This window comes from Mustela nivalis (genome assembly GCF_964662115.1).
Source record: "Mustela nivalis genome assembly, chromosome: 7".
Taxonomy (NCBI): domain Eukaryota; kingdom Metazoa; phylum Chordata; class Mammalia; order Carnivora; family Mustelidae; genus Mustela; species Mustela nivalis.
Genome location: NC_139026.1, coordinates 7,029,315 through 7,054,073, shown reverse-complemented (window position 1 = coordinate 7,054,073; position 24,759 = coordinate 7,029,315). Strand labels below are relative to the sequence as shown.

At 40.6% G+C, this 24,759-nt stretch overlaps 2 protein-coding genes across 2 annotated transcripts in view; both read left to right on the top strand.

The window, feature by feature from the left end:
* L3MBTL2 (L3MBTL histone methyl-lysine binding protein 2) overlaps positions 1–24,759 on the top strand; it is a 529,035-nt gene that overhangs the window by 394,465 nt on the left and 109,811 nt on the right. The window lies entirely within an intron of this gene.
* EP300 (EP300 lysine acetyltransferase) overlaps positions 1–24,759 on the top strand; it is an 83,575-nt gene that overhangs the window by 21,957 nt on the left and 36,859 nt on the right. The window contains exons 4-9 of the mRNA XM_082739910.1: positions 10,225–10,401; positions 11,595–11,856; positions 12,458–12,571; positions 13,541–13,786; positions 23,653–23,746; positions 24,295–24,432. Of these exons, the coding sequence (XP_082596036.1) occupies positions 10,225–10,401; positions 11,595–11,856; positions 12,458–12,571; positions 13,541–13,786; positions 23,653–23,746; positions 24,295–24,432 (1,031 nt within the window). The remainder of the gene's footprint in view (positions 1–10,224; positions 10,402–11,594; positions 11,857–12,457; positions 12,572–13,540; positions 13,787–23,652; positions 23,747–24,294; positions 24,433–24,759) is intronic.

Genomic DNA, 24,759 nt, shown 5'->3' with positions numbered 1-24,759 from the left:
TGGTTCAGTTTGAATATTTGGAATGGAAACCAGAATCAGGAAGGTAAAATATTTAGGGGTGCCTGGATGGCTCAGTGGGTTAAGCCTCTGCCTTTGGCTCAGGTCATGATCCCAGGGTCCTGGGATCGAGCCCCACATCGGGCTCTCTGCTCAGCAGGGAGCCTGCTTCCCCCTTTCTCTCTGTCTGCCTCTACTTGTTATCTGTCTGTCAAATAAATAAAATCTTTAAAAAAAAAAAAAAGGTAAAATATTTGTTAGGTACCTCTTCTGGGTTCTAGAACATAGCTGTAAAGAGTCCCTGCCCTCCTGTTGTTTACGCTCCAGCGGGGAGTGGTGGGGTGACAGATGAAACCTTCCCTGACTGATCAGATACTTACTGAGCCTAGCTTTGGTGTTGAATGAAGATAGAGCTGTGAATAAACTTACTTCATAGACCTTACTTACAGGCTTACATATTCCAGGTACAGGGTGGGAAGAGAAATTTGAAAGGAAAGGCTCAGGGGCACCTGGCTGACTTAGTTGAGCATGTGATGCTTGATCTCTGGTTGAGCCCCTCATTGTGTGTAGAGATTACTTAAAATCTTAAAAAAAAAAAAAAAAAAAAGACTCAATCATAGTGGGGTACTATGTATTTATAATCTGAAACACAAATTTCAGGGCGCTTGGGTGGCTCAGTCGTGAAGCGTCTGCCTTCTGCTGTGGTCATGACCTGGGTTGGAGCCCTACGCCGGGCTGCCCACTCAGCGGGAAGCCTGCCTCTCCCATTCCCCCTGCATATGGTTCCTCTCTTGCTGTATCTTTCTCTGTCAAATAAATAAGATCTTTTTTTAAAAAACAAAACACAAATTTCTCGTATCAGCATTGTTTCAGGGACTGGATATATAGCAGTGTATAAAACAGACAAAAATAACCTTTGTAGTGCCTCTTTTCATGGGATGGAGGAATTCAAATATAAAAATATTATTACTAAAATATTTTGTGGTTTTAAATGAGTCCTGTCTATATTTTTAAAGTTGATACTCGTAAAGTACATAAAGCGCTTCCTAACATAGAAGAACTCTAAATGCTTATTTAGTAAATGAGTTTTGGGGAATAATGTAGGTTTAGGATGAGATACCCAATTAATATACAACCAAGTACTTTTATAAAACAAGTTTTCTCTTTATAGCAGGGGGGAAAAAAACTATATTTTTTTACTGGAGATTAAAATAAAGTTGAGTCAAGGTGTTAAAATTATTGGATAGCAATTCCCTTTCTGTGGGCCCAGGTCCTAAAATTACCTCAAAGAGCTGATTATATTCATTACTTTTCTTCCAAAATTCCTAAGAGTTCTAATGATATTTAAGAATCCGGAATTAAGGAAATTTTCAGTGAGACTTGAAGATTTGAACCGTCTTGGCAAATGGCAGTGACTTTTGTGCACAGTTCTTTTTATGGAGGAATCTGTGGTTCAGAGTGTGCTCGTGGGTTGTGACATTACTGCTTAAACAGCGTTCTTCCAAAGCCTAACAGTGGTTTATGGGGAAAAACTTGGGTCATATCCCCCTTTAAGCTAGTGTTTGATTTTAGAGTTAGCATAAGATGAAGACAGGGTTTTATGTCTTAAAGTTATTTCTGACTGATTAGTTCTGGAAGTTCCATGAACGGCAGAAGAGGGCCGATTTTGAGTCCTGCTACCTGGGTTAGTTTCTGGGCTGTTAGCACAGTCGTTTCCTCTTCAGCTGCATATTGCCACGCTTCTTGGTGAAATTCTTTCACTCTCCAGTAACGTCACAAGACATAATCTACCTCTTTAAAAATGCTGGTGACAAAAGAAATAAACATTTTTGAAAATCCTTTCCCTAATAGCTGCCTTTTTATGTATGAAGAAAGAGATGAAATTAATCATCATAATTAATGATGTGGACGGTGGAGTTTTACTGCCCAGGTTAACAATGAACTCAATTATTCACATGTAGCTATAGTAACTTGGGCAACTTGCTTGCTCTACCTCAGATTTCCCATCTGTAGGATGGAAGTAGTAAGAGTGGGTAACCTACCTGGTGGAATTATTGGGGAACTAAATAATTAATAGAAGTAAGCCCTTTGTGAGTGGTATATTTTAAGGACTTATCTGTAGAGTAGTAATAGTAGTGGGAGCATGTGCTTAGTATTATTGTAGTTCCATTTTTGTGAAGTTGTTCAAACATTTTTATGGGGAGAGGGAGAAATCGAATCTAGATCACCTAAGTTAAGCTGTAATCTTCTAGAGACATAGCTCTTAGCTATAACAGGAGATGAAACAATATACCACATGAACAGCTGTTGGCTGGAGGATATGAGGATGCCCACTAGTAGAGACTTCAGTGGATTAATATTCTATAAATTTGGTGGAAGATTAACTTTCTTTGGAACTAAGGACTTTTTTTTTTAATGATTTTATTTATTTATTTGAGAGAGAGAGAGAGAGAGAGAGCAAGCACGAGAGGAGAGTGATCAGCGGGAGAAGCGGACTCCTTGCTGAGCAGGGAGTCTGATGAGGGACTTGATCCCAGGACTCCAGGATCATGACCTGAGCCGAAGGCAGTCGCTTAACCAACTGAGCCACCCAAGCGCCCCGGAACTAAGGACTTTTTATTCAGGCAGTGTTCATTAATATTCTGGATGCCCCCCTCTTAGAAAATACAAAAAAAAAAAATCTAGGGGTTCCTGGGTGGCTCAGTCAGTTAAGCATCTGCCTTTGGCTTAGGTCGTGATCTTGGGGTCCTGGGATCAAGTCCCACACTGGGGCTCCCTGCTCAGGGGGAGTCTGCTTTTCCCTCTCCTTCTGTCCCTCCTCCTGCTTGTGTGCATGCTTTTTCTCCCTCTCTCTTAAATAAAATCTTAAAAAAAAGAAGAGGATCTGTTCTGTTAAAGAGCTTGTTATGATTTTTTAAACTTTTTTTTTTTTTAAGATTTCATTTTATTTGATACAGTGAGATCACAAGTAGGCAGAGAGGCAGAAGCAGGCTCCCTGCTAAGCAAAGAGCCCAATGTGGGGCTCGATCCCAGGACCCTGGGATCATGAGATCATGACCTGAGCTGGAGGCAGAGGCCTAACCCACTGAACCACCCAAGCAACCCATGTTATGGGGCTTGTTATGATTAAAAAGAGACAAGATCCAGAATTTTATTAAATAACAGCAGACAGTATAGTTGTATCTAAATTAGCATTAGCTCCAACAGTTAAGGAGCTGCTGAATTAATATGCTAAGGTCATTAGTTCTAACAGCAGCCCTATGGTTTTATGTTACACAGGTGAGGGACCAGTCAGGAAATGGGTATTACAGAGAATTTTTGTTTGTTGTTTGTTGTTTTTTTTTTTTTTAAGATGTTATTTATTTATTTGACAGAGATCACAAGTAGGCAGAGAGAGAGAGGAAGGGAAGCAGGCTCCCTGCTGAGCAGAGAGCCCAATGTGGGACTCGATCCCAGGACCCTGAGATCATGACCTGAGCCGAAGGCAGCGGCTTAACACACTGAGCCAACCAGGCGCCCCAACTTCTGTCTTTTTGAATTAAAAGTGCCTGTTGTTGATCACTGTATAATGTCATTCTGTTGTTATGATCCATGTATTAATAAAACTTACACAGGTAAAAACATAGAGTTGCCTTTATGTTTCTTGCAGCAGCAGTCACCTCCTCACTTACTTGTAACCTTATATAGGGGTGATCATTGCTAGATCTGCTAGATCCTGTAAGAGCAGGAACCCTGCCTGTTTTCTATAATTCAGTTTTCATGATTGCTGGGCCATTCACAGACAAAGCCTTGGAACATCCTTTTGTTTTGTTTTTAAGATTTTATTTATTTATTTATTTGAGGGAGTGAGAGGAGGTGGTGAGGGGGAGGGAGGAATCCCAAGAGGACTCCACACTGAGCACAGAGCCGGATGTGGGGCTCAGTCCCATGAGTTGCAAGATCGTGAGCCAAAACCAAGAGTCACACTCTTTAATCAACCTGAGCCAACCAGGCACCCTATCACTTTTTTTTTTATAAGATTTTTTTTTAAGATTTTAATTATTTATTTGACAGACAGTTCATAAGTAGGCAGAGAGGCAGGCAAGAGAGAGAGGGGGAAGCAGGCTCCCCACCAAGCAGAGAGCCCAATGCGGGCCTCGATCCCAGGACCCTGAGATCACAACCCAAGCTGAAGGCAGAGCTTTAACCCACTGAGCCACCCAGGTGCCCCTCTTTTTTCTTTTTAAAAAGATTTTTAAAATTTATTTTAGACAGTACAAGCCATGGGAAGGGGCAGAGGAGGAAGGAGAAGCGGACTCCCCCACTGATCAGGGAGGGCGAAGCTGGACTCCATCCCAGGACCCCAGGATCATGAGCTCAGCCAAAGGTTATGCTTAACTGACTGAGCCACCAGTCGCTGCCAGTCACCTCATCTTAGAGCATTTTTATGTATTACTTTTTACTTCTTATTTTGTAGTCCTGGATCTGGGGGATGGCAGATCCTAACCTTCCTTTCCTCTGTCTCTGGTTACCTCACATGCTGTGAAGAATTGTGTTATTTGGTATCTGTATAGATTGGTTTCCAAATTTTGTATGAATTGTGACTGATGAAATTGATATTTAAAAAAAAGTCTGGGGGTGCCTGGGTGGCTCAGTGGGCTAAAGCCTCTGCCTTCAGCTCAGGTCATGATCCCAGGGTCCTGGGATTCAGCCCCAGGTCGGGCTCTCTGATCAGTGGGGAGCCTGCTTCTCTGTGATCTGATCAGTGGGGAACTTCCTCTCTTTCTGCCTGCCTCTCTGCTTACTTGTGATCTCTGTCTGTCAAATAAATAAAATTTAATAAATAAATAATAAAATAAAGTCTGAACTTGATTCAAATGAATATTGGCTTTAGGAATAATTCCCATTTTCCTTCTTTCCTTTTCCCTTTTTACAATTTTTTTGAGGTGGCAGGAACAGTAATGTCATTTTTGGAGTGCTTCTCTTAAAATTAACATTAGTTAGTGATCATCTTTGCCATATGATGTTAAAGAGTATTTAGCCTATAAAATTTTGAAGTATAAGAGCAGTGATTGATCTGTTTTAGAACTTGAATCAGCCAGGAGTGAAGCAGGTAGGAAGGACCACTTGGGATGGTGGGTATTAAGTTTAAGGAGGAAGAATCCATTTTGAGAGAAAGACTAATCTTAAATTCTGTAATCTGACAGATTTGAAAGAAGAGGGTCTTATACCCAAATTTACCATCTAGATGGATGTGGTTTTAGGTTTGTAATAACAGTTTGAGGGATAGTCTTAATGGGTGATGAGGCCTGCTAAACTAAGGCATTGGTACAGGAGTAAGGGGAATGATTCTGAAAAGTAATATTTAAGATTTGTTGTAGGTTCTAAGAGATCCCTAGTCCTTCTTGTTTATCATTGTACCCTCAGTTACTAAGTAGTATCTGGCATCTAACTTGGATTCAGATATATAACACTGGCATTTATTAAATCTGATAGGTAGTAGGAAATGTCTGATTTAGTTAATTTTGTTTTTATTATTTGATGAATCTTGGAGTCACACACAGGGTATTGTTTTGAGTTACTGTGGTATCTTCAAATCTTACTAAGGGATTTTTTTTTTCCACTGTGCTAAATATCCCCAAACAATTATTTTCTTTATATTTGAGGTACTACTTTTATTTTTTCTATGTATTTGCTAATGATAACCCCTGTCGGGTGTTTTCTGGATTCCTGTGCTCCATAAGTTTCTTCTTTTAATATATTGAAAACTTAGAAAAAACCTGTAGAGACAAATTTTTTTAAGGATTTATTTATTTGATAGAGAAGGGGGGGCAGAGCGAGAAGGAGGCTCCCCCACTGAGCAGGGCCCATTGCCCACACACCCTCCCCCGCCAGGGCTCGCTCCCAGGAGTCTGGGATCATGATCTGAGCGGAAGGCAGACGCTTAAACAACTGAGCCACCCAGACGCCCCTGTAGAGTCAGATTTTAAAAAAGAAAGGAAGAAAGAAAGAAAGTAGTCTCCCTGAGGTGTTTTTTGTTTTTGTTGACTAGAACTGTTGTGGCTTCCTGGTCCTCTCTGCCTTTTCCATTTAGGTGGTTCTCTTTATCCTTGGGGTGCAGGTGGGTGGTGGGTAGTTGGACGTCAAGGATCACTTGAGATACAGAGAAGGGAAACAAGATCAAATAATGAACTACAGTGTAGTGGAAATTAAGTACAGTATATTCCCGTCCTGTTATATTTGGTGGGGAAGTCCTGGAGGCTGGTGATATTGGAAGGATAGGGATGTGGAGATGGGGAGATTGGTTGTATTTTGTCAAACACTGGCCCCAGAACCCTGAGGAAGACCAGAAAAGCCAGAAGTCTGAGAGTCTTCGTGGGTCAAAGTGATGAGAAGTGTTAGGAATGCATTACTGCCACTGATCAGCAGTCATTGCAGTCTGTATATGTGAGACCAGTAGTCCACCCTGGAGTTTCTAGGTAATGCATTGTAACTGGGAAAGCCAATGTCAGGAACTGGTTGAAACCCAGTTGGAGTCAGATAAGGCAGTGCCTGTGTGAACAATGTGAACCACCAGATTCTACTGTAGTATATTTGAGTAGAGATATTATGCTTATTAAGAGACATCAAGGTAGCTTACAAATCACTGTTTTATTTTCATAAATAAGGACTCCTAAAAACTTAATTTATTGTCTGCTGGCCTTTTATGGTCTGTCCTGCAGATTCTGTGTCAGAATAGCATTCATTTTATGTCCGTCATGAGTTTCCATGCTGATAGGAGAAATAGTCAACTGAAATGTAACTCCCCCAGATGTAAGCTCATGTATTATTGGACCTATATATTCATATAAATAATAGTACTTTAAAAGCATGTGGAGGACCAGCACTGCAGCCACGCTTGAAACTACCAGAAGAAATTTGACTTGTGTTTAAGCCTGTTTCTGTAGGCCAGATTCATTTAGGAAATTCCAGTTATTGGAGACTGAAGCAGTAAGTTTTTTACTCTGGATGCTCCCCATTCAGACTGCCCCATTCTTTTTTTTTTAAGATTTTATTTATTTATTTGAGAGAGAGACAGTGAGAGAGAGCATGAGCGAGGAGAAGGTCAGAGAGCGAAGCAGACTCCCCATGGAGCTGGGATCCTGATGTGGGACTCGATCCCGGGACTCTGGGATCATGACCTGAGCCGAAGGCAGTCGTCCAATCAACTGAGCCACCCAGGCGTCCCAAGACTGCCCCATTCTTGTATGATCTCTCCAAACCTTGCCACTTCCCTCAGGCTTATTCCCCGAGTTACTGAACTCCTAGTCTCTGATCTCATCTGGAAACTGTCACAGTTCTTTAGTTTTTCATTACAGGCAAACCTTTGAAGATGTCATATTTCTATAAATCCTCTGTATAGATACTGCATATAATTTATTATTATTATTATTATTTTAAAGATCTTATTTATTTATTTATTTGACAGACGGAAATCACAAGTAGGCAGAGAGGCAGGCAGAGAGAGAGGAAGGGAAGCAGGCTCCCCGCTGAGCAGAGAGCCCAACACAGGGCTCCATCCCAGGACCCTGGGATCATGACCTGAGCTGAAGGCTGCAGCTTTAACCCACTGAGCCACCCAGGCGCCCCAGTACTGCATATAATTTAAAGAACAGTTTTATTCACTGAAGTTTATGAGTTTATTTTGTGACTCTTATATTTCTGTTTTTTCCTGAGTCAACAAGTTCTTTTGTTGAGCAGGATAAGGGCAGCGGGGCTACAAAGATAAATGAACTAAGGTTCTTTCTCTTAATGTGCATGGTCCGGGGGGAATAGAAGAGGCATGCATTTTATTTTTTCACCTCTGTTGTAGTATAAATGCACAAACATTTTTTTTTTAATATTTTATTTGTTTATTTGACAGCTAGAGAGAGAGCACAAGTAAGCAGAGTGGCAGGGAGAGGGGGAGAGAGAGAAGCAGGCTCTCTGCTGAGAGCCTGATGCAGGGCTCTGTCCCAGGACCCTGGAATCATGACCTGAGCTGAAGGCAGCCGCTTAACCAACTGAGCCACCCGGGCGCCCCTGCACAAACATTTTTTAGGGCAGAAAAAGCGCTTCAGTGGTCTGGAACAATAGATGCTTCACAGACATGGTAACTTCTGAAATGTATCTTAAAGTTCCAGTAGAATCTGTAGCTGCTGCTTAGTTGATGGTTGCACCACTAAGTAAGCAACAAAAAATGAAAATTGGACTGCTTCTTGGTGAACTTAGTATCTTATTTCTTTACAGGTTATCGTTCAGAAATCAGACAGGAAGGGAGGGTGTGCCACTGCCTAGTTATAGGGAAAAGGGAAGTCTTTAAGGCAGATGATAGAGATTTAAGAAGAAAGTTGCTCTTCAGATTTGCAAGTTAATGGGTACAGGCTACAGAAGGATACCATGGATAGATAGTCAGGCTTCGTGAACATCATGAAGGCTCTGGGTAGGGTAAAAAATAGAAGAGACAGAAGGCAAGAAAACCTGTTGGACACAGCCTGCACAAGCTGTGATGAGGGGCTTGAATTAAGACACTGACAGCGGACAGGGAACAGTTTAGGGTTCGCGTGTGTGTTTGGAGATAGAATTTGAAGGCCCCTCTGGTAGACCTGGATCTGTCTGAGTAGACTAGAAATCTAGTATGACTCCTTTTAATTGGGTAGTAGTACTAGTCTTCTTAGTTTCTATGCTGAGAGCTTTGCAGTATGTTTTTAATAGGTGGTGGTTGACTTCTGGTGGATTCTTCTATGGAAGAACAGGATTGTAAGTTGCATCATTGCTATCAGTAAAACATTTGGCTTCTGAATAATTAATACTCTGTTCATTAAGTTTATAACTATCCAGTATGATCGCTCCAGATTGCCTGTCCTAAGTACAGACAAAAATTGACTTTTTTAAGTATATAGGGGTTACAGAGAAACTCAGATTTACTTTAGGAGCCAAGCAGGTAATTTAATAAAGCAGGTAGGTTTGAGACTGCAGGGAATGATGTGGACTCTGAAGTTTGCATGTTCTGTCTAAGGGATTCAGATATCAAAAGTTGGGTTTTTTTTATGTTTTTTTTTTAAAGATTTTATTTTTATTTATTTGACAGACAGAGATCACAAGTAGTCAGAGAGGCAGGCAGAGAGAGAGGAGGAAGCAGGCTCCCCGCTGAGCAGAGAGCCCTATGCGGGACTCAATCCCAGGATGCTGAGATCATGACCTGAGCCGAAGGCAAAGGCTTTAACCCACTGAGCCACCCAGGAGCCCCAGATATCAAAAGTTTTAAAATCACTGTGCCACTGTATCCCTAAATGAAAAAAGGACATATCCCCTAAATTATCTGTTTTCTACCTTTTATATGAACAAAATGCTAGAGTAAGCATTCAGATGCTCTTGACATGTCATACTCTCTAACATAGAGATTAGGTCATTTATTGAGTTGAATTTAATTTATTAAGCCATATTTTGTACATTAAACAAAAATGCATCTACTTCATTCAAGTGAAGGTGAATGACAAACCCTTGATTTTTAGATACAGCTTAATGAAGATGCTCATAAGTTTTCTAAAACACATTTATCAAATATTTACAGAAAATAGCTCTGTAGACTTATTCTACCTGAGCTGAAGCCCCTAAATATTTTTTTTAAGGTTTTATTTATTTATTTTGACAGAGAAGTCACAAGTAGGCAGAGAGGCAGACAGAGAAGGGGGAAAGCAGGCTCCCCACCGAGCAGAGAGCCTGATGCAGGGCTCGATCCCAGGACCCTGAGATCATGACCTGGGCTGAAGACAGAGGCTTAATCCACTAAGCCACCCAGGCTCCCCTGAAGCCCCTAAATCTTAATCTTTTTAAATAATTTCTTTATAAAGTTTTTATTTATGTATTTGCGATAGAAAGCAAGTGAGAGGACTAGAGAGAAGAGCGCACAAGTGGGGGGAGGGGCAGGGGGAGAAGCAGACTCCCCACCAAGCAGGGAGCCCAACTTGGAGCACAATCCCAGGACCCCAGGATCATGATCTGAGCCGAAGGCAGATGCTTAACCAACTGAGCCATCTAGATGCCCCTATAAATCTTGATCTTAAAAATATGAGTATTTCCATGAACATACTTTTCTAGTCTGTTTATAACAGCAGAGGACTACTTTTAAAATTGTCTCTATAAATTAGGAAGTGGAAAACGAATGGTCATGTTCTGTTAATGCAGGGAATAAGATTTAATTTCTTGTCTGTTTTTATTTATTCTTAGATGGGAATGATGAACAACCCTAATCCTTACGGTTCACCATACACTCAGAATTCTGGACAGCAGATTGGAGCCAGTGGCCTTGGTCTCCAGATTCAGACGAAGTCTGTGCTACCAAATAACTTATCTCCATTTGCCATGGACAAAAAGGCAGTTCCTGGTGGAGGAATGCCCAACATGGTGGGTAGTAATCTATCAAAGATTTGTCTTTAAAGTAGCATTTTGACAGAAGTACTGTGTTAAACTTTCATGCTGTCTGTATACACACTAGGAGTTAATGGATGGACACTGTGATCTAGCTTGTTCCTTCCTTCCATTTCCCGTGGGTTTTTGTTTCTTACAGTATTGTTCAGTCAGAGTGCTTGGCCAAATGGGAGCAAGTGGGGCTGCTACAATGAAAATTTTGTGGCCTGTTCTATTGATTATCTTCTGCTTGTGAGCATTTCTATGGAATTGCAAAGTAGAACCTTTCTCCTCTTGGGAAGGACTCTGGCAAAGCATTCGGACTCTCAATGACTGTATCTACTGATTTGTATCTGAGTACCATACGAAAGTAACCTCCCTCACCCTCAAAGTTACACGTTGTTTTAAACCGTGATTTTTGTTTCAGGAAATCTCCAAAGCTGCTAACATTGCTATTTTTATTTCTTTTTTTGGTGCCAGGAGGGATTTTACTAAAGCATGGGCATGGGACCCATGGGCAGAAAGAGCTGCTGCTTGCTATTTTGCCAAAGTAAAACGATTTCTAGGTGTAAATTTGTTAAGTAGTCCATGTTCACCTTTGGAAAAAAATTGTCCTGTAGAAATGCTACTTCTCTTTCAGATTTTTAATTTTTTTATTTGTGTTATATAGTCACTGAATTGCCTGTATTTCAAATACTTAAATTACTAGAGATAATAAAAATGAATAAAACAAGGCATCTCTGTCCCCAGAAATGTTTACTTTTTTCACTGGGGAAGAAAAGGGGCTTTCTTCGATAATTACAAAAACTAATTTTTCACCCACCTAAAAGGATCCTGCTAGGTCTCCCGAGGAGTTCTTCATTGTTACTGTGTTTCAGAACCTGAGTTGGACATTCTCTTCACTATAGACTCCTTGCCTTTTCCTCGTCCACCTCAGCTTATCATGCTGTTCTCTTTACTTTTGCTTTATATCCTATATATACTTTGACTGTATTACTTGGTAATGTAGCTTTGTTTTCTTACTGAGCTTCTTGATGGTAGGAACCATTGTTTTATTTTACCTTGGAATCTCCTGTGGCACATGGTAGACTGTCCTTAAAGGTTTTAATTGAAAATGTCTAGGTCTGTATTTATTAAAGAGCACACTGTGACACCTATGTTAAATGTATCTTTGTTGTTTTATCCCTTAGGGTCAACAGCAGGCCCCACAGGTCCAGCAACCAGGCCTTGTGACTCCAGTAGCCCAAGGGATGGGTTCTGGAGCGCACACAGCTGACCCAGAGAAGCGCAAGCTCATCCAGCAGCAGCTGGTTCTCCTTTTGCACGCTCACAAGTGCCAGCGCAGGGAGCAGGCTAATGGGGAGGTGAGGCAGTGCAACCTTCCCCACTGTCGCACAATGAAGAACGTCCTAAACCACATGACACACTGCCAGTCAGGCAAGTCCTGCCAAGGTGAGTGGGCTCAAAGGGTTTCTGTGCTCAGCAACTGACCTTCAGAGTCCAAGAGAAGAGAGAAAATGTGATCTCTATTTTGAAACTCCTTTACAGTTAATGTCTTACTCCATATTAGGATATAATAAAATTCGGTATTATTTTGTCAGTATCTAGGGTTGTGGTAGAAATTTTGAAGGATATCTCTTTTGTGGTGATCCTTACTGACTTTGATTTGCCCTAGCATAATATACTTTAAATATTATTGAGGATTTGCAGTCAGGCAAATACTAAAACAATGTTACCCAACTTAGTATATTTTATATATTTGTGGAGTCATTAGAAATCTGTTTTTATAGAGTAAAGTAGATTGCACATCTTGGTAAAAAATATGGGCTCTGGAGCCGGGTTGCTTAAGTTTGAATCCCACTTTGAGTATTCTGACTTTATGCGAATTGGTTAACCAGGTTTTGCCTGTTTTCTCAACTGTAAAATGTGAGTGGTTATAGTACCCTATAGGAATATTAGGAAGATGAAATGAGTTAGCATTTTAGCACTTGTTAATTAATGTAAAAAAAAAACTATAAACTGCATTTGAAAAAATTATTCTTGTTCTTTTTAGTGGCACACTGTGCATCTTCTCGACAAATCATTTCACACTGGAAGAATTGTACGAGACATGATTGTCCTGTGTGTCTCCCCCTTAAAAACGCTGGAGATAAGAGAAATCAACAGTGTAAGTGATTAAATCTTTTGAGAAGCTTTTGTACTAAGAACATTCTTAGACTCTTACCAGTGCACTTTGGTGGGATTTAGAGTACTTTTTGATTATGTGACATTCCTGTGCTAGGTTGTTTCCACTACTGTTAATTTCATATTAATGAGATTAGAATTAGTCTTCTATTACCTAAAGATCCAGAAACTGTTAATAGTCGTTCTGTATAAAAACAGTGAATTTATGCTTCATTTTTACATTTATGAAAACTTGAAAGACAATGACATTGGGTAAATTACTCTTTTATACTTGTCTAAATACCTAGACAGTTTGAAATTTAAAGAAAAAGGAAAAAAGTTTGAGATTATTTTTATAAGCTTGGGATGATGAGCTTTTCTTAGAGAAAGACAAAAGGAGAAAGATTTAAGTGCAACTACCACACCTCCTCTCTAGAAACAAAACATTAAGGATTTAGGGCTGAAAAGACAAATTTAGAAATATGTGTGCAGCATGTGAAGAAGGAATTAAGTACCATAAGTTAATGAAGTCATAAGTAACCCAGGAGAAAATTGGGATAAGGAAATAATAATAATTATTTAATAGAGGGAGGACATACCAGAAAGTTCACTATTAAAAAATGAAATAAGGTGCTGTTTCTCTCACATTACATTAGAAGAAATGATGCTCCCTGGTGTTGGTATTTGTGTGGCTCTGAGTCATGGATACACTGTTGGTGGGAACACCGATACAGCCTATAGGGAGGCTTTTGAGTATTCTGGATTGAAAGTCTTTCATGCCAGTGACCCTCTTTTGACCATTCAGTTCTACATATGGACATTTTTTTCAGGGAAATAATGAAAAACAAGAGGCATGTACTGAGATGTTTCATAATCACATAAAAATAATTTTATGTCTTTTAAATTCATGATGGGTTGGTCTGTTTTTATTACATCTTTAACATTATAATCCCATTTTCTTTGTCTTCTCTAGCAATTCTGACTGGAGCACCAGTTGGACTTGGAAATACTAGCTCTCTTGGGGTGGGTCAGCAGTCTACCCCCAGCCTAAGCACTGTTAGTCAGATTGATCCCAGTTCTATAGAAAGGGCCTATGCAGCTCTTGGGCTGCCCTATCAAGTAAATCAGATGCCGACACAGCCCCAGGTGCAAGCAAAGAACCAGCAGAATCAGCAGTCCGGGCAGTCACCCCAAGGCATGCGGCCCATGAGCAACATGAGTAAGTTTGTGTCCTCCCTTGTGACAGGTGTGATGTTGGTTATATGTAAATGCCATGCAAAATGCAGAATTACCTCCTTAGGTTTAGTCTATGTGTGTGTGTCTTTGTCTTCCCACTCTTAATTTTTTTTGTTACGTGACTAATTGTTTAAGGTATTTTTATTTAAGTTTTTATTTATTTACTTGACAGAGCACAAGCCAGGGGGAACAGCGGGTGGAGGGAGAGGGAGAAGCAGACTCCCCACTGAGCAGGGAGCCTGATGCGGGGCTGGCTCCCAGGACCCTGGAATCATGACCTAAGCTGAAGGCAGACACATAACTGACTGAACCACCCAGGTGCCCCCCATGATTAGTTCTTAAAGTAATTTTTTTAAAGATTGTAGTATAAAAGCCTCATTGTGGTCAGTATACCTGAGGCAACTGCTAGTGATTTATATCCTCCTTAATCCATACAAGCATATGTGAACTTGGATTTCTAGAACTGGGATCTTGTGTGTTATTCTATAACTATTTCTTTAATGCAGTTAGGACATCTTTACCCACTGTATCCTTTTTAATGGTTGAAGAGTAATTCATTGTACAGAATAATCTTTCACACATGGACATTTAGATTTCCTCCCCCTCCCCATCTTAAACCACACAAATTGTTATGGGGGCACCTGGGTGGCTCAGTTGGTTAAGTATCTGCTGTTGGCTCAGGTCATGATCCCAGGGTCTTGGATCAAGGCATGCATCACGCTCCCTGCTCAACGGGGAGCCTGCTTCTACCTCTCCTCCCTGCGAGAGTTCTCTCTCAATATCTTCTTTTACTTTCTTTTAAAAAAAAAAAAAATTTTTTTTTAAAAAGAAAAGGAAATTGTTGTATTTTGGTTTAAAATATATAGAAATGAGTGTGGTTAGTTTTGGGGTTTTTTTTGTTTGTTTGTTTTTGAGATTTTATTTATTTGACACAGAGAAAGAGAGCATAAGTAGGCAGAGGGACTGGCAGAGGGAGAAGGAGAAGCAGGCTCACCACTGAGCAGGGAGCCTGATGTGGGGTTCGATCCCAGGACCCTGAGCCGAAGGCAGTCGCTTAACTGACTGAGCCACCCAGGCGCCTGAATGTGGTTATTATTAATACAGAGGCCCATATTCTCACTGAAGTGGTGTGCCTTTTGAAATAGCTTATTGAATGTATGTGTTTACTTAATTTCTCCTATGATACGACTGAGAAGGAAGGGGAAAAGTGAGCAGTATTCTAGTACCTAATTTGGGGCAAGTTGTTCCCCTCTGTGTGTAGTGAAGTGAAGGAGGTTTGCATTTAGATTGTATCCCTTTGCTGTTACGCAGTTAACATTTAAGCCATTTTGTTTAAATAGTTAAGTAAGTAAATCCACTGGTGAGTCAGTGACTTTAATACTTTGCCTCTTTATTCTAAAATTGTCCTTGGTGATAAGATCTTCTGTGGGTAGAAAACTGTCTGGGGGCGTCTGGGTGGCACAGTCAGTTCAGCATCCGACTTTTCGTTTTGGCCCAGGTCATGTTCTCAGGGTCCTTGGATCGAACCCCATAGTAAGGCTCTGCTCAGTGCAGATTGTTTCTCCCTGTTCGTCTGCCCCTCTCACTTGTGCTGTGGTCTGTCTCTCCCCTCAAAATAAATAAATCTTAACAACAACAAAAAAGTTCTGGTTCTGTATAATCCACCATATTTTTTCCTGTGAAGTCCGTTGTCATCCTTCTGTTAATATTTGTAATTCGCTTTATTTCTGCTCATTACTGCCCAATTCTAACTGAGGAAACAAAGTTGGGCACACTACTCTTACAAAAATGTAATCTTGGGACGCCTGGGTGGCTCAGTTGGTTAAGCAGCTGCCTTCGGCTCAGGTCATGATCCCAGCGTCCTGGGATCGAGTCCCACATCGGGCTCCTTGCTCCGCAGGGAGCCTGCTTCTCCGTCTGACTCTGCCTTCCACTCTGTCTGCCTGTGCTCGCTCTCGCTCGCTCTCTCTGACAAATAAATAAAATCTTTAAAAAAAAAAAAAAATGTAATCTTGCTGATTTTTGTGCTTTTTAACTCAAATATACATCATTCATTGATGAACATTGCTAATTTATTAAATAATTATTGAGGGTCTAGTTTTAAAAACTAGACCGGAAATTGGGGTAAAGAACTAACTAATCCTGCCCTTTTGTGCTTGTTTTCTTTTCTTTTTTTTTTTTTAAATGTATTTTATTTATTTGACAGACATTCAGAATAATTTGAAAGTTAGCTTCTTGAGATTTCTTTTGCCCTTTTCTTGGTGTCTATATTTTAGGATTGAAGATTAATTAAGTTTCCATCTCTTTCTTGTTAATTCAGTTTTTTTTTTTTTTAAGATTTTATTTATTTATTTGACAGAGAGAAATCACAAGTAGATGGAGAGGCAGGCAGAGAGAGAGAGAGAGAGGGAAGCAGGCTCCCCGCCGAGCAGAGAGCCCGATGCGGGACCCGATCCCAGGATCCTGAGATCACGACCCGAGCTGAAGGCAGCGGCTTAACCCACTGAGCCACCCAGGCGCCCCTAATTCAGTTATTAATAGTAATAATCATCATGAGCCGAAACTTCTAGAATACCTCATTTCTTTCTTCTTCTGTGTTCAATCCCATCTTAAAAACTGGTGTGAAAACAAGCTCCTCTTTTTGGCGTGTTACATCCTTATGGTTTTTATCTATTAGGCCCAAGCCAGATGGGCAAAGGCTTATATATGAAGTGTTATTTCTTTTATACCAAAGCCCCTTTATTTATTTATTTTTAAAATATTTTCAGTGTTCCAAGATTCATTGTTTATGCACCATACCCAGTGCCAAAGCTCTTTTAGAAGTAAATAGTCCTGGGCACCTGGGTGGCTCAGTTGGTTAAGCCACTGCCTTCAGCTCAGGTTATGATCCTGGAGTCCTGGGATCGAGTCCCCCATCAGGCTCCCAGTTCCACAAGTTCTCATGTTCTCACTGTCTCTCTCTCCCTCAAATAAATAAATAAAGTCTTTTTTAAAAAAGGAGGGGGGGAGGGGAAGTGAGTTGTAAAAGTAAATAGTCCTGGGGCGCCTGGGTGGCTCAGTGGGTTAAGCCTTAGGCTCAGGTCATGATCTCAGGGTCCTGGGATCGAGAGGCCTGCATGGGGCTCTCTGTTTAGCAGGGAGCCTCCTTCTCCCCCTCCCCCACCTGCTGCTCTTCCTACTTGTGATCTCTCTCTCTGTGAAATAAATAAATAAAATCTTTTTAAAAGGGGGGGGGGTAAGTAGTCCTATGTGTTTATGTTGAAGGGTGCCCTCTCTCTTTTCATTTTCTTTTTTATGAGTTCTCTAAAACCTAGATAATAAAAGAAATGCATCTCAAAATGGAATCCCCCGGACTAGGGCATGTAATGTTCTCCACAGTCTTACCTTTTTCTTTTCTTTTTTGAGAGAGAGGGAGGGAGAGAATCTAAAGAAGGCCCCGTGCTGGGTGTGAGGGAGAGTTCAGTCTTGCAACCCTGAGATAATGACCTTAGCGGAAATCAAGAGTCCGACGCTTAAGCAACTGAGCCACACATGCACCCCTCTCTGCAGTCCTTTTTTTTTTTTTAAAGATTTTATATATTTATTTGACAGAGACAGCAAGAGAGGGAACATAGCATGGGGAGTGGGCGAGGAAGAAGCAGGCCCCTTGCTGAGCAGGGAACCCAATGCAGGGCTCCATCCCAGGACCCCAGGATCATGACCTGAGCTAAAGGGGAGGCTTAACAACTGAACCTCTCAGGCGCATCCCCACCCCCTATTGTCTTTAAGAGGGTTTTAAGAAAGTATTTTATTGCATGTTATGAACATGTGACCTCTTTTACACTTCACACCAAAATCTTAACCAATTTATTTGTTGTCGTTTTAAAGATTGATTTATTCATTTGAAGAGGAGAGAGAGTAATCGAATGTGGGGAGGGATAGAGGGCGAGGAAGAGGAAATCTTAAGCAGACTCTGCACTCAGTATAGAGGGAGCCCTTTGTGGGGCTCAGTCTCATAATCCTGAGGTCATGACCTGAGCTGAAACCAAGAGTTGGATACTTAAACAACTGTGTCACCCAGGCAACCCAGCAATTTATTAGTTTTAATCAAAACTTTATACTTCCGAGTAATGTTTGAACTAAGGATTACTAAAAATTATTTTTTGGGGTACTTGAAGTGACCCTTTTAGGCTTCTATGTTTTGAGTTTTATATGGATTTTACTAGAAATAACATGATTTTGATTATCAGAAATAATGACTCTGGAGTTGTATCTTTTTTTTTTTTTTTTTTTAAGATTTTATTTATTTATTTGACAGAGAACACAAGTAGGCAGAAAGGCAGGCAGAGAGAGAGGAGGAAGCAGGCTCCCTGCTGAGCAGAGAGCCCGATGCGGGACTCGATCCCAGGACCCTGAGACCATGACCTGAGCCGAAGGCAGCGGCTTAACCCACTGAGCCACCCAGGCGCCCTCTGGAGTTGTATCTTGGCCTTAGCCTAGGACCATATTATCAGAAAGAGTAAAGAAATGCACAGTTCAATACTCAGATTACTATTAACTGTATTTTCTTACCTTTCTTTCTTTTTTTTTTTTTTAAGATTTTATTTTATTTATTTATTTGACAGGCAGAGATCACAAGTACGCAGAGAGGCAGGCAGAGGGAGAGGAGGAAACAGGCTCCCTGGGATCATGACCTGAGCCGAAGGCAGAGGCTGTAACCCATTCAGCCATCCAAGCACCCCTTTCTTACCTTTTTGATGTCTCATAATTTTGAAATACTAAGCCAGACTCTTCACTTCTGTTTTTTTTTTTATTTGTTTGTTTGTTTTTCCCCCACTAATGTTCTTTATTTCAGGACACTTTATTTAGGTTTGAACCTGATATGATACACTATATCTACAAATAGAACCATATTGTGTCCTCCCAACAGTGTAAGGTTTTTATTACATTTATAAACAAAAGCAATTTACTATATTTCCACATACTCAGCAACTTAAATTTATTGGACTCCCAAGTGGTTAGTGCCATGAGGTCTCAGCCATATTATTTTAACCCTAAAGTATTGTTGGGGACCCTGCCAAGAGGGCAGAGTGGATAGATGATCAGAAATCCAGGGGGAAACTTCGTTAGGAAATTTGGGACATAAAGAATTTTTTGGGGGGCGCCTGGGTGGCTCAGTGGGTTAAGCCGCTGCCTTCGGCTCAGGTCATGATCTCAGGGTCCTGGGATCGAGTCCCGCATCGGTCTCTCTGCTCAGCAGGGAGCCTGTTTCCTTCTCTCTCTCTCTGCCTGCCTCTCCGTGTACTTGTAATTTCTGTCAAATAAATAAATAAAATCTTAAAAAAAAAAAGAATTTTTTTGTATCCTTCTTTACAGCAGTTTAAAATACTCTAGGTTACTTATTCATAATTGTTGCAGATTTAAGTAAGGTAAAAGTATTATTTAATATGAATATACTTTTTTCCTTCTATTTATTTGACAGCCAGCGATCACAAGTAGGCAGAGAGGTGGGCAGAGAGAGAGGGGAGGAAGCAGGCTCTCTGCTGAGCAGGGAGCCGTATGCGGGGCTCGATCCCAGAACCCTGAGATCATGACCTGAGCCAAAGACAGAAGCTTTAACTCACTGAGCCACCCAGACGCCCCAGTATACTTTTTTCCTTCTAAATTTTAGTTTGGAGTTTTCAAAACCTACCTTAAAGTTGTAATATTCCAGTAAAGACTATATACATACCTTTTACCTAGATTTCTTTGTTCTCAGCATTTTTGCCACATTTGCTTTGTTTCTGAGTATTCTTGAGCTGTCCTGACATTTGACTGCTGTTTCAGCATGTTTCCTAATAAAAAGGATATTCTTCTCCGTGACCACAACGCTGTTGTGATGTGTACAAAATCTAACATTTGTTAATAACGTCATCTAATGTACAGTCTATTTTAATTTCTCCAGTTGTCCCCCAGAGTCATTTGGGGGTTTTTTAGTTTGTTTTTTGAGCCACCAAGGCACCCCCAAAAGGTGGATTATTTATTTATTTTTAAAATGTTTTATTTTTTGATTAACATATAATGTATTTTCAGCCCCAGGGGTACAGGTCTGTGAACCGCCAGGTTTACACACTTCACAGCACTCAACATAGCACATACCCTCCCCGATGTCCATAATCCCACTAAGTCATTCGGGTTTTACATTCAGCTTGTTATGTGCCATGTGTTTCTCTTAATCTAGAAGCCCTCTCCCTTCTGTTTATTTCATCACACATTGACTTTTGATGATCACTGTAGATTGTCCTATAATTATAATAGTCTGATTGTTTCCTTGTAATTAGATCCAGATTAAACATTCTTGGTATGAATATGTCATGTATAGTGGTGTGTACGTGGTCAGGTTTTAATAATTTCAGCATATAAATGTCTTGGGACTCTTTATTTGCCTTTATAGTATCTCTATTCTCTTTATTACGGACCTTCAAATTATTGGTTAGCTATCTTTCAGCTATTTTATGGAAATTCTGGAACTATTACCGTTAAGAACTCCTGGGTTTTGTTTTGTGCTCTCTTCTAAATGTCTTCTGTGTCACCTATTTCTCGGATACAAGTGCCAGTTTAGGCTATTGGAGTTTGAGAACTATGTCATACCATCATTCCCTGAGGTTTGTAGTCCTGGGTAGGAAGAAGCACCTAAGCAGGCCTTTTTTTTTTTTTTTTTTTTTTAAAGATTTTATTTATTTGACAGAGAGAAATCACAAGTAGATGGAGAGGCAGGCAGAGAGAGAGAGAGAGAGAGGGAAGCAGGCTCTCTGCTCAGCAGAGAGCCCGATGTGGGACTTGATCCCAGGACTCTGAGATCATGACCCGAGCTGAAGGCAGCGGCTTAACCCACTGAGCCACCCAGGCGCCCTAAGCAGGCCTTTTTACTAGTGCTTTTAAGCAGACTAAGATCCTCCAAAATGACTCGGGACTACAGGTGTTTCTCTTGCTGTGGCTCAACCGGCTGTAATGCTGGCGCATTCTCAGTTATAAATTTCAAGTACCTTTGATTGATGGGGACATTTAAGTAAATGAGAAACAGCATTCATTCAGATGTGCTGTGTGCTGGGGAAAAAAATAATATGAAAGGGGCATGGCCCCTATTTTGAAACATCTCTAGTTTGGATAGGTAAGGAAGCAGTTAAGCAGACAAAAACTACAAGATCTCTGTTAGTACACATCCAGTTATAGAAATTCTGTAGCCAGAAGGTGGACTCCCTTCTGGAGCCCTAAATTACAGCTTTTTTGTATAAGACTTCTTGACCATATTTGACCACATTCTTAATAGTTCTTGCTGAGTTCCCTTTCTCTGTAAAGGTTAGTATGGGATTCCTCCTAGGGCTTAGACACAGAGTGAGAGAGAGCACACACGAATTGGGGAGCAGCAGAGAGCCTGACGTGGGCCAATCCCAGAACCCGGAGATCACAACCCAAGCCCCAGCCAAGGCAGACACTTAGCCAACTGAGTCAGTCACCCAAGTGCCTTGCATCTGACTCTTGATATTGGCTCAGGTCATGATTTCAGGGTAGTGTGATCTAGGTCCATACTGGGCATGGAGCCTGTTTAAGAAAATAAATAAAATCTTAAAAAAAAAAAAAAAAATGTTGGACCCTTAACTGAGTGAGCCACCCAGGTGCCCCAACAAAAATATATCTTTAATGATTTTTAGGTGTTGTGATTCCTTCCTCCCCCTTCTGACTTCATCTCTGGCAGTACCAGTACTGTTTGACTTACTCATTTTTGTATTCTCAAGTGAATGTTTGCTCTTGGGATTTTTTAATTTAATTTAATTTTATTTTTTTAAAGATTTTATTTATTTATTTGTCAGAGAGAGAACGAGCACAGGCAGACAGAGTGGAAGGCAGAGTCAGAGGGAGAAGCAGGCTCCCCGCGGAGCAAGGAGCCCGATATGGGACTCGATCCCAGGACTCTGGGATCATGACCTGAGCCGAAGGCAGCTGCCTAACCAACTGAGCCACCCATGCATCCCGGGATTTTTTTTTTTTAACCTCCTCTCAAGATCTTCAATAATAACCTATATAAGGGTATTCCTTCTCAAGTTATGATTGAGCTATAACTTGGAGTCAGGGCTGAGTATTAAATGGACCTGGGGATTCATAGAGAATGTTTTGCTGTGTTTTCATGTGCCATTAAAAGACAGTAAGCAAATGCGTGGAGGGTCATCACTTTTTCTTGTACCCCTTCGTGCTGCTGCCATTGATAAAGCAAATTAATATTATGGGTACCTAGTTTCTCTAAACACTCTAAAAAGGAGTGTTTAGGGGCGCCTGGGTGGCTCAGTGGGTGTGGGTTAAACCCTCTGCCTTCGGCTCAGGACGTTGATCCCGGGGTCCTGGGATCGAGCCTTGCATTGGGCTCTCTGCTTGGTGGGGAGTCTGCTTCCCTTCCTCTCTCTGCCTGACTTTCTGCCTGCTTGTGACCTCTGTCTGTCAAATAAATAAATTTTTTTAAAAAAGTGTTTACACATGGAGTATTTACATGGACAAATACAGAATTACAAATAGTACAATTCTGTTTTAAAAGACGACCTCCAGGGCGCCTGGGTGGCTCAGTGGGTTAAGCCTCTGCCTTTGGCTCGGGTCATGATCTCAGGGTCCTGGGATCAAGGCCTACATCGGGCTCTCTGCTCAGCAGGGAGTCCGCTTCTCCCTCTCTCTGTCTGACTCTCTGCCTACTTGTGATCTCTCTCTCTATTTCAAATAAATAAATAAAATCTTAAAAAAAAAAAAAAAAAAGACGACCTCCAGCAACTACATTTCAGAGCTGGGCCGATGTCAGAAGCAAATTTCTGCCCAAGTATTTAGGAAGCATGGAGAAGGAAAGCACCAGCATTTTTCTTCATTAAATGTTATTTACAGGTTCAGCCAATTATTCCCATTATAGTGGGAAGTTTTATTTGTTTCCTTGTTTTTAACTAAAATACCTTGAGGTCTGTTGATAGAATTGTAAAAGTTGTAGCGGTTTTTTGGTTTTTGCTTTTACCACATGAAAGTCTTATTTGTGTGTGAATATTGCTTTTAGTTGTTTGTTTGTTTTTTAAAGATTTTATTTATTTATTTGACAGACAGAGATCACAAACAGGTAGAGAGGCAGAGAGAGAGAGGAGGAAGCAGGCTCCCTGCTGAGCAGAGAGCCCGATGCGGGACTCAATCCCAGGACCCTGGGATCATGACCGGAGCCGAAGGCAGAGGCTTAACCCTCTGAGCCACCCAGGCGCCTGTAGTTGGTTGTTTTTAAAGAAATGAGCTATTCATTAAAATTGCCAATTGAAGAGGTAATATATATACTGAGAACTATGTAGGTCAGTTTTTGAAGGAGTAGTCAAACGTTTAACCCAAACACGGTCTTTCGTTCCCCCTCCCCAGTGATCATCATCGCACTTGCGTTCCTTACATCCTTACATAAGTTGTGCTTATGAAATTATATGCATATATAGTTGTTACCTACACAGTTTCGGTTCTAATTTTTTTTGCTTTTAACGCCATTTTACCCAGTGTCTGTCCATACATGTGTGAGTACACCTATAAGACAACATACCAGAAATAGAAATACCAAGTCAAAGAGTGTGTGTGGATTTTCTATTTGTCAGCATTTGCCACAGAGCCCTAGTATTTTTTTTTCCTGGTTTGTCATTTGTCTCTTTGCTTATGGTGGTTATTTATTAATACTCAAGATTCTAAATGTTGTCCTTATGGCTTCTGGGTTTTGGGTCTTTGAAAGGACAGAAAATTCTTGTGATATATTCTAGTACTTTTATAGCTTTTCTTTCTTTTGTTCTTTTTGTTAACTGGTATTTAAAATAAATTTTTTTGTTTGTCTTGACTTAGGTGCTAGTCCTATGGGAGTAAATGGAGGTGTAGGGGTTCAAACGTCGAATCTTCTCTCTGACTCAATGTTGCATTCAGCCATAAATTCTCAAAAGTAAGTTTTTTCTTGGTGGGCGCCCTGTGTTTTAAGCACTTGTTAGATTTCTTTGATTTTTGTTTCCTTGATTTTGAAGCTATCCTTGATGAATGACGGCAAATATTGTATTTGAGTCCACGCTTTTGGCTTTCTACAATATTATTTGAAGTTATATCAATTATCTGGGGTAACCTATACCTTCCCTGGATGTAGTAAGAAGTTGCAAGTATGCAGCTGCTTTAAAAATGAGCTTACTCTGTCCCAGAGGTAAGAATTAATCCATTATCCAGTGATTCCCTGGAATAAGTTATGTCAAAGTAGCAGTTTAATCTTAACAACATAACACCTAAGTCATCTGGACTTCATCCTCCCCGCCAGAGGATCAGGTGTTGTGAGTTAACTTCTGCCTCACACAGGTACAAACACCTACTATTTCTCTCAGATTTCTTTATTTAAAGACTTGTCATAGTGTGTTGGACCATTTGTACTCATCATTGTCCCCTCTAAATGAAATCTTCTTTCTCCTACCTTCTTCACTAAAACTATATCACAATTCTATTTTAAAGCCCAATGATGAGTGAAAATGCCAGTGTGGCCTCCCTGGGTCCTATGCCAACAGCAGCTCAACCATCCAGTACTGGAATTCGGAAACAATGGCATGAAGATATTACTCAGGATCTTCGAAATCATCTTGTTCACAAACTGTATGTCTTATTCATAAAGACTGAGCATGTCTTATTTATAAAGAGTTACCATGTCAACATGCTTCCAATCCTGCCAGGCACTTAACCACAAGAGGGGTATTATTGATTTTTCTGTAGCCTGGCTGTTGCCGCTAATGCTTCTGCTCCTGTAGCTTTCTTGCTTCCTGTTCTCTGCTTCTTGGCCTTTTCCACCATCATTCGTAGGAGGCTTTCAGCTTTAACAGTGTATATACTATTCTACCTAGTGATGGTTTTTAGTATATTAGCTAAAAATTATTTTAATGTCCCTGCCTTTGCAAATTTCAAATTTTAGAAGCAAAACCACGT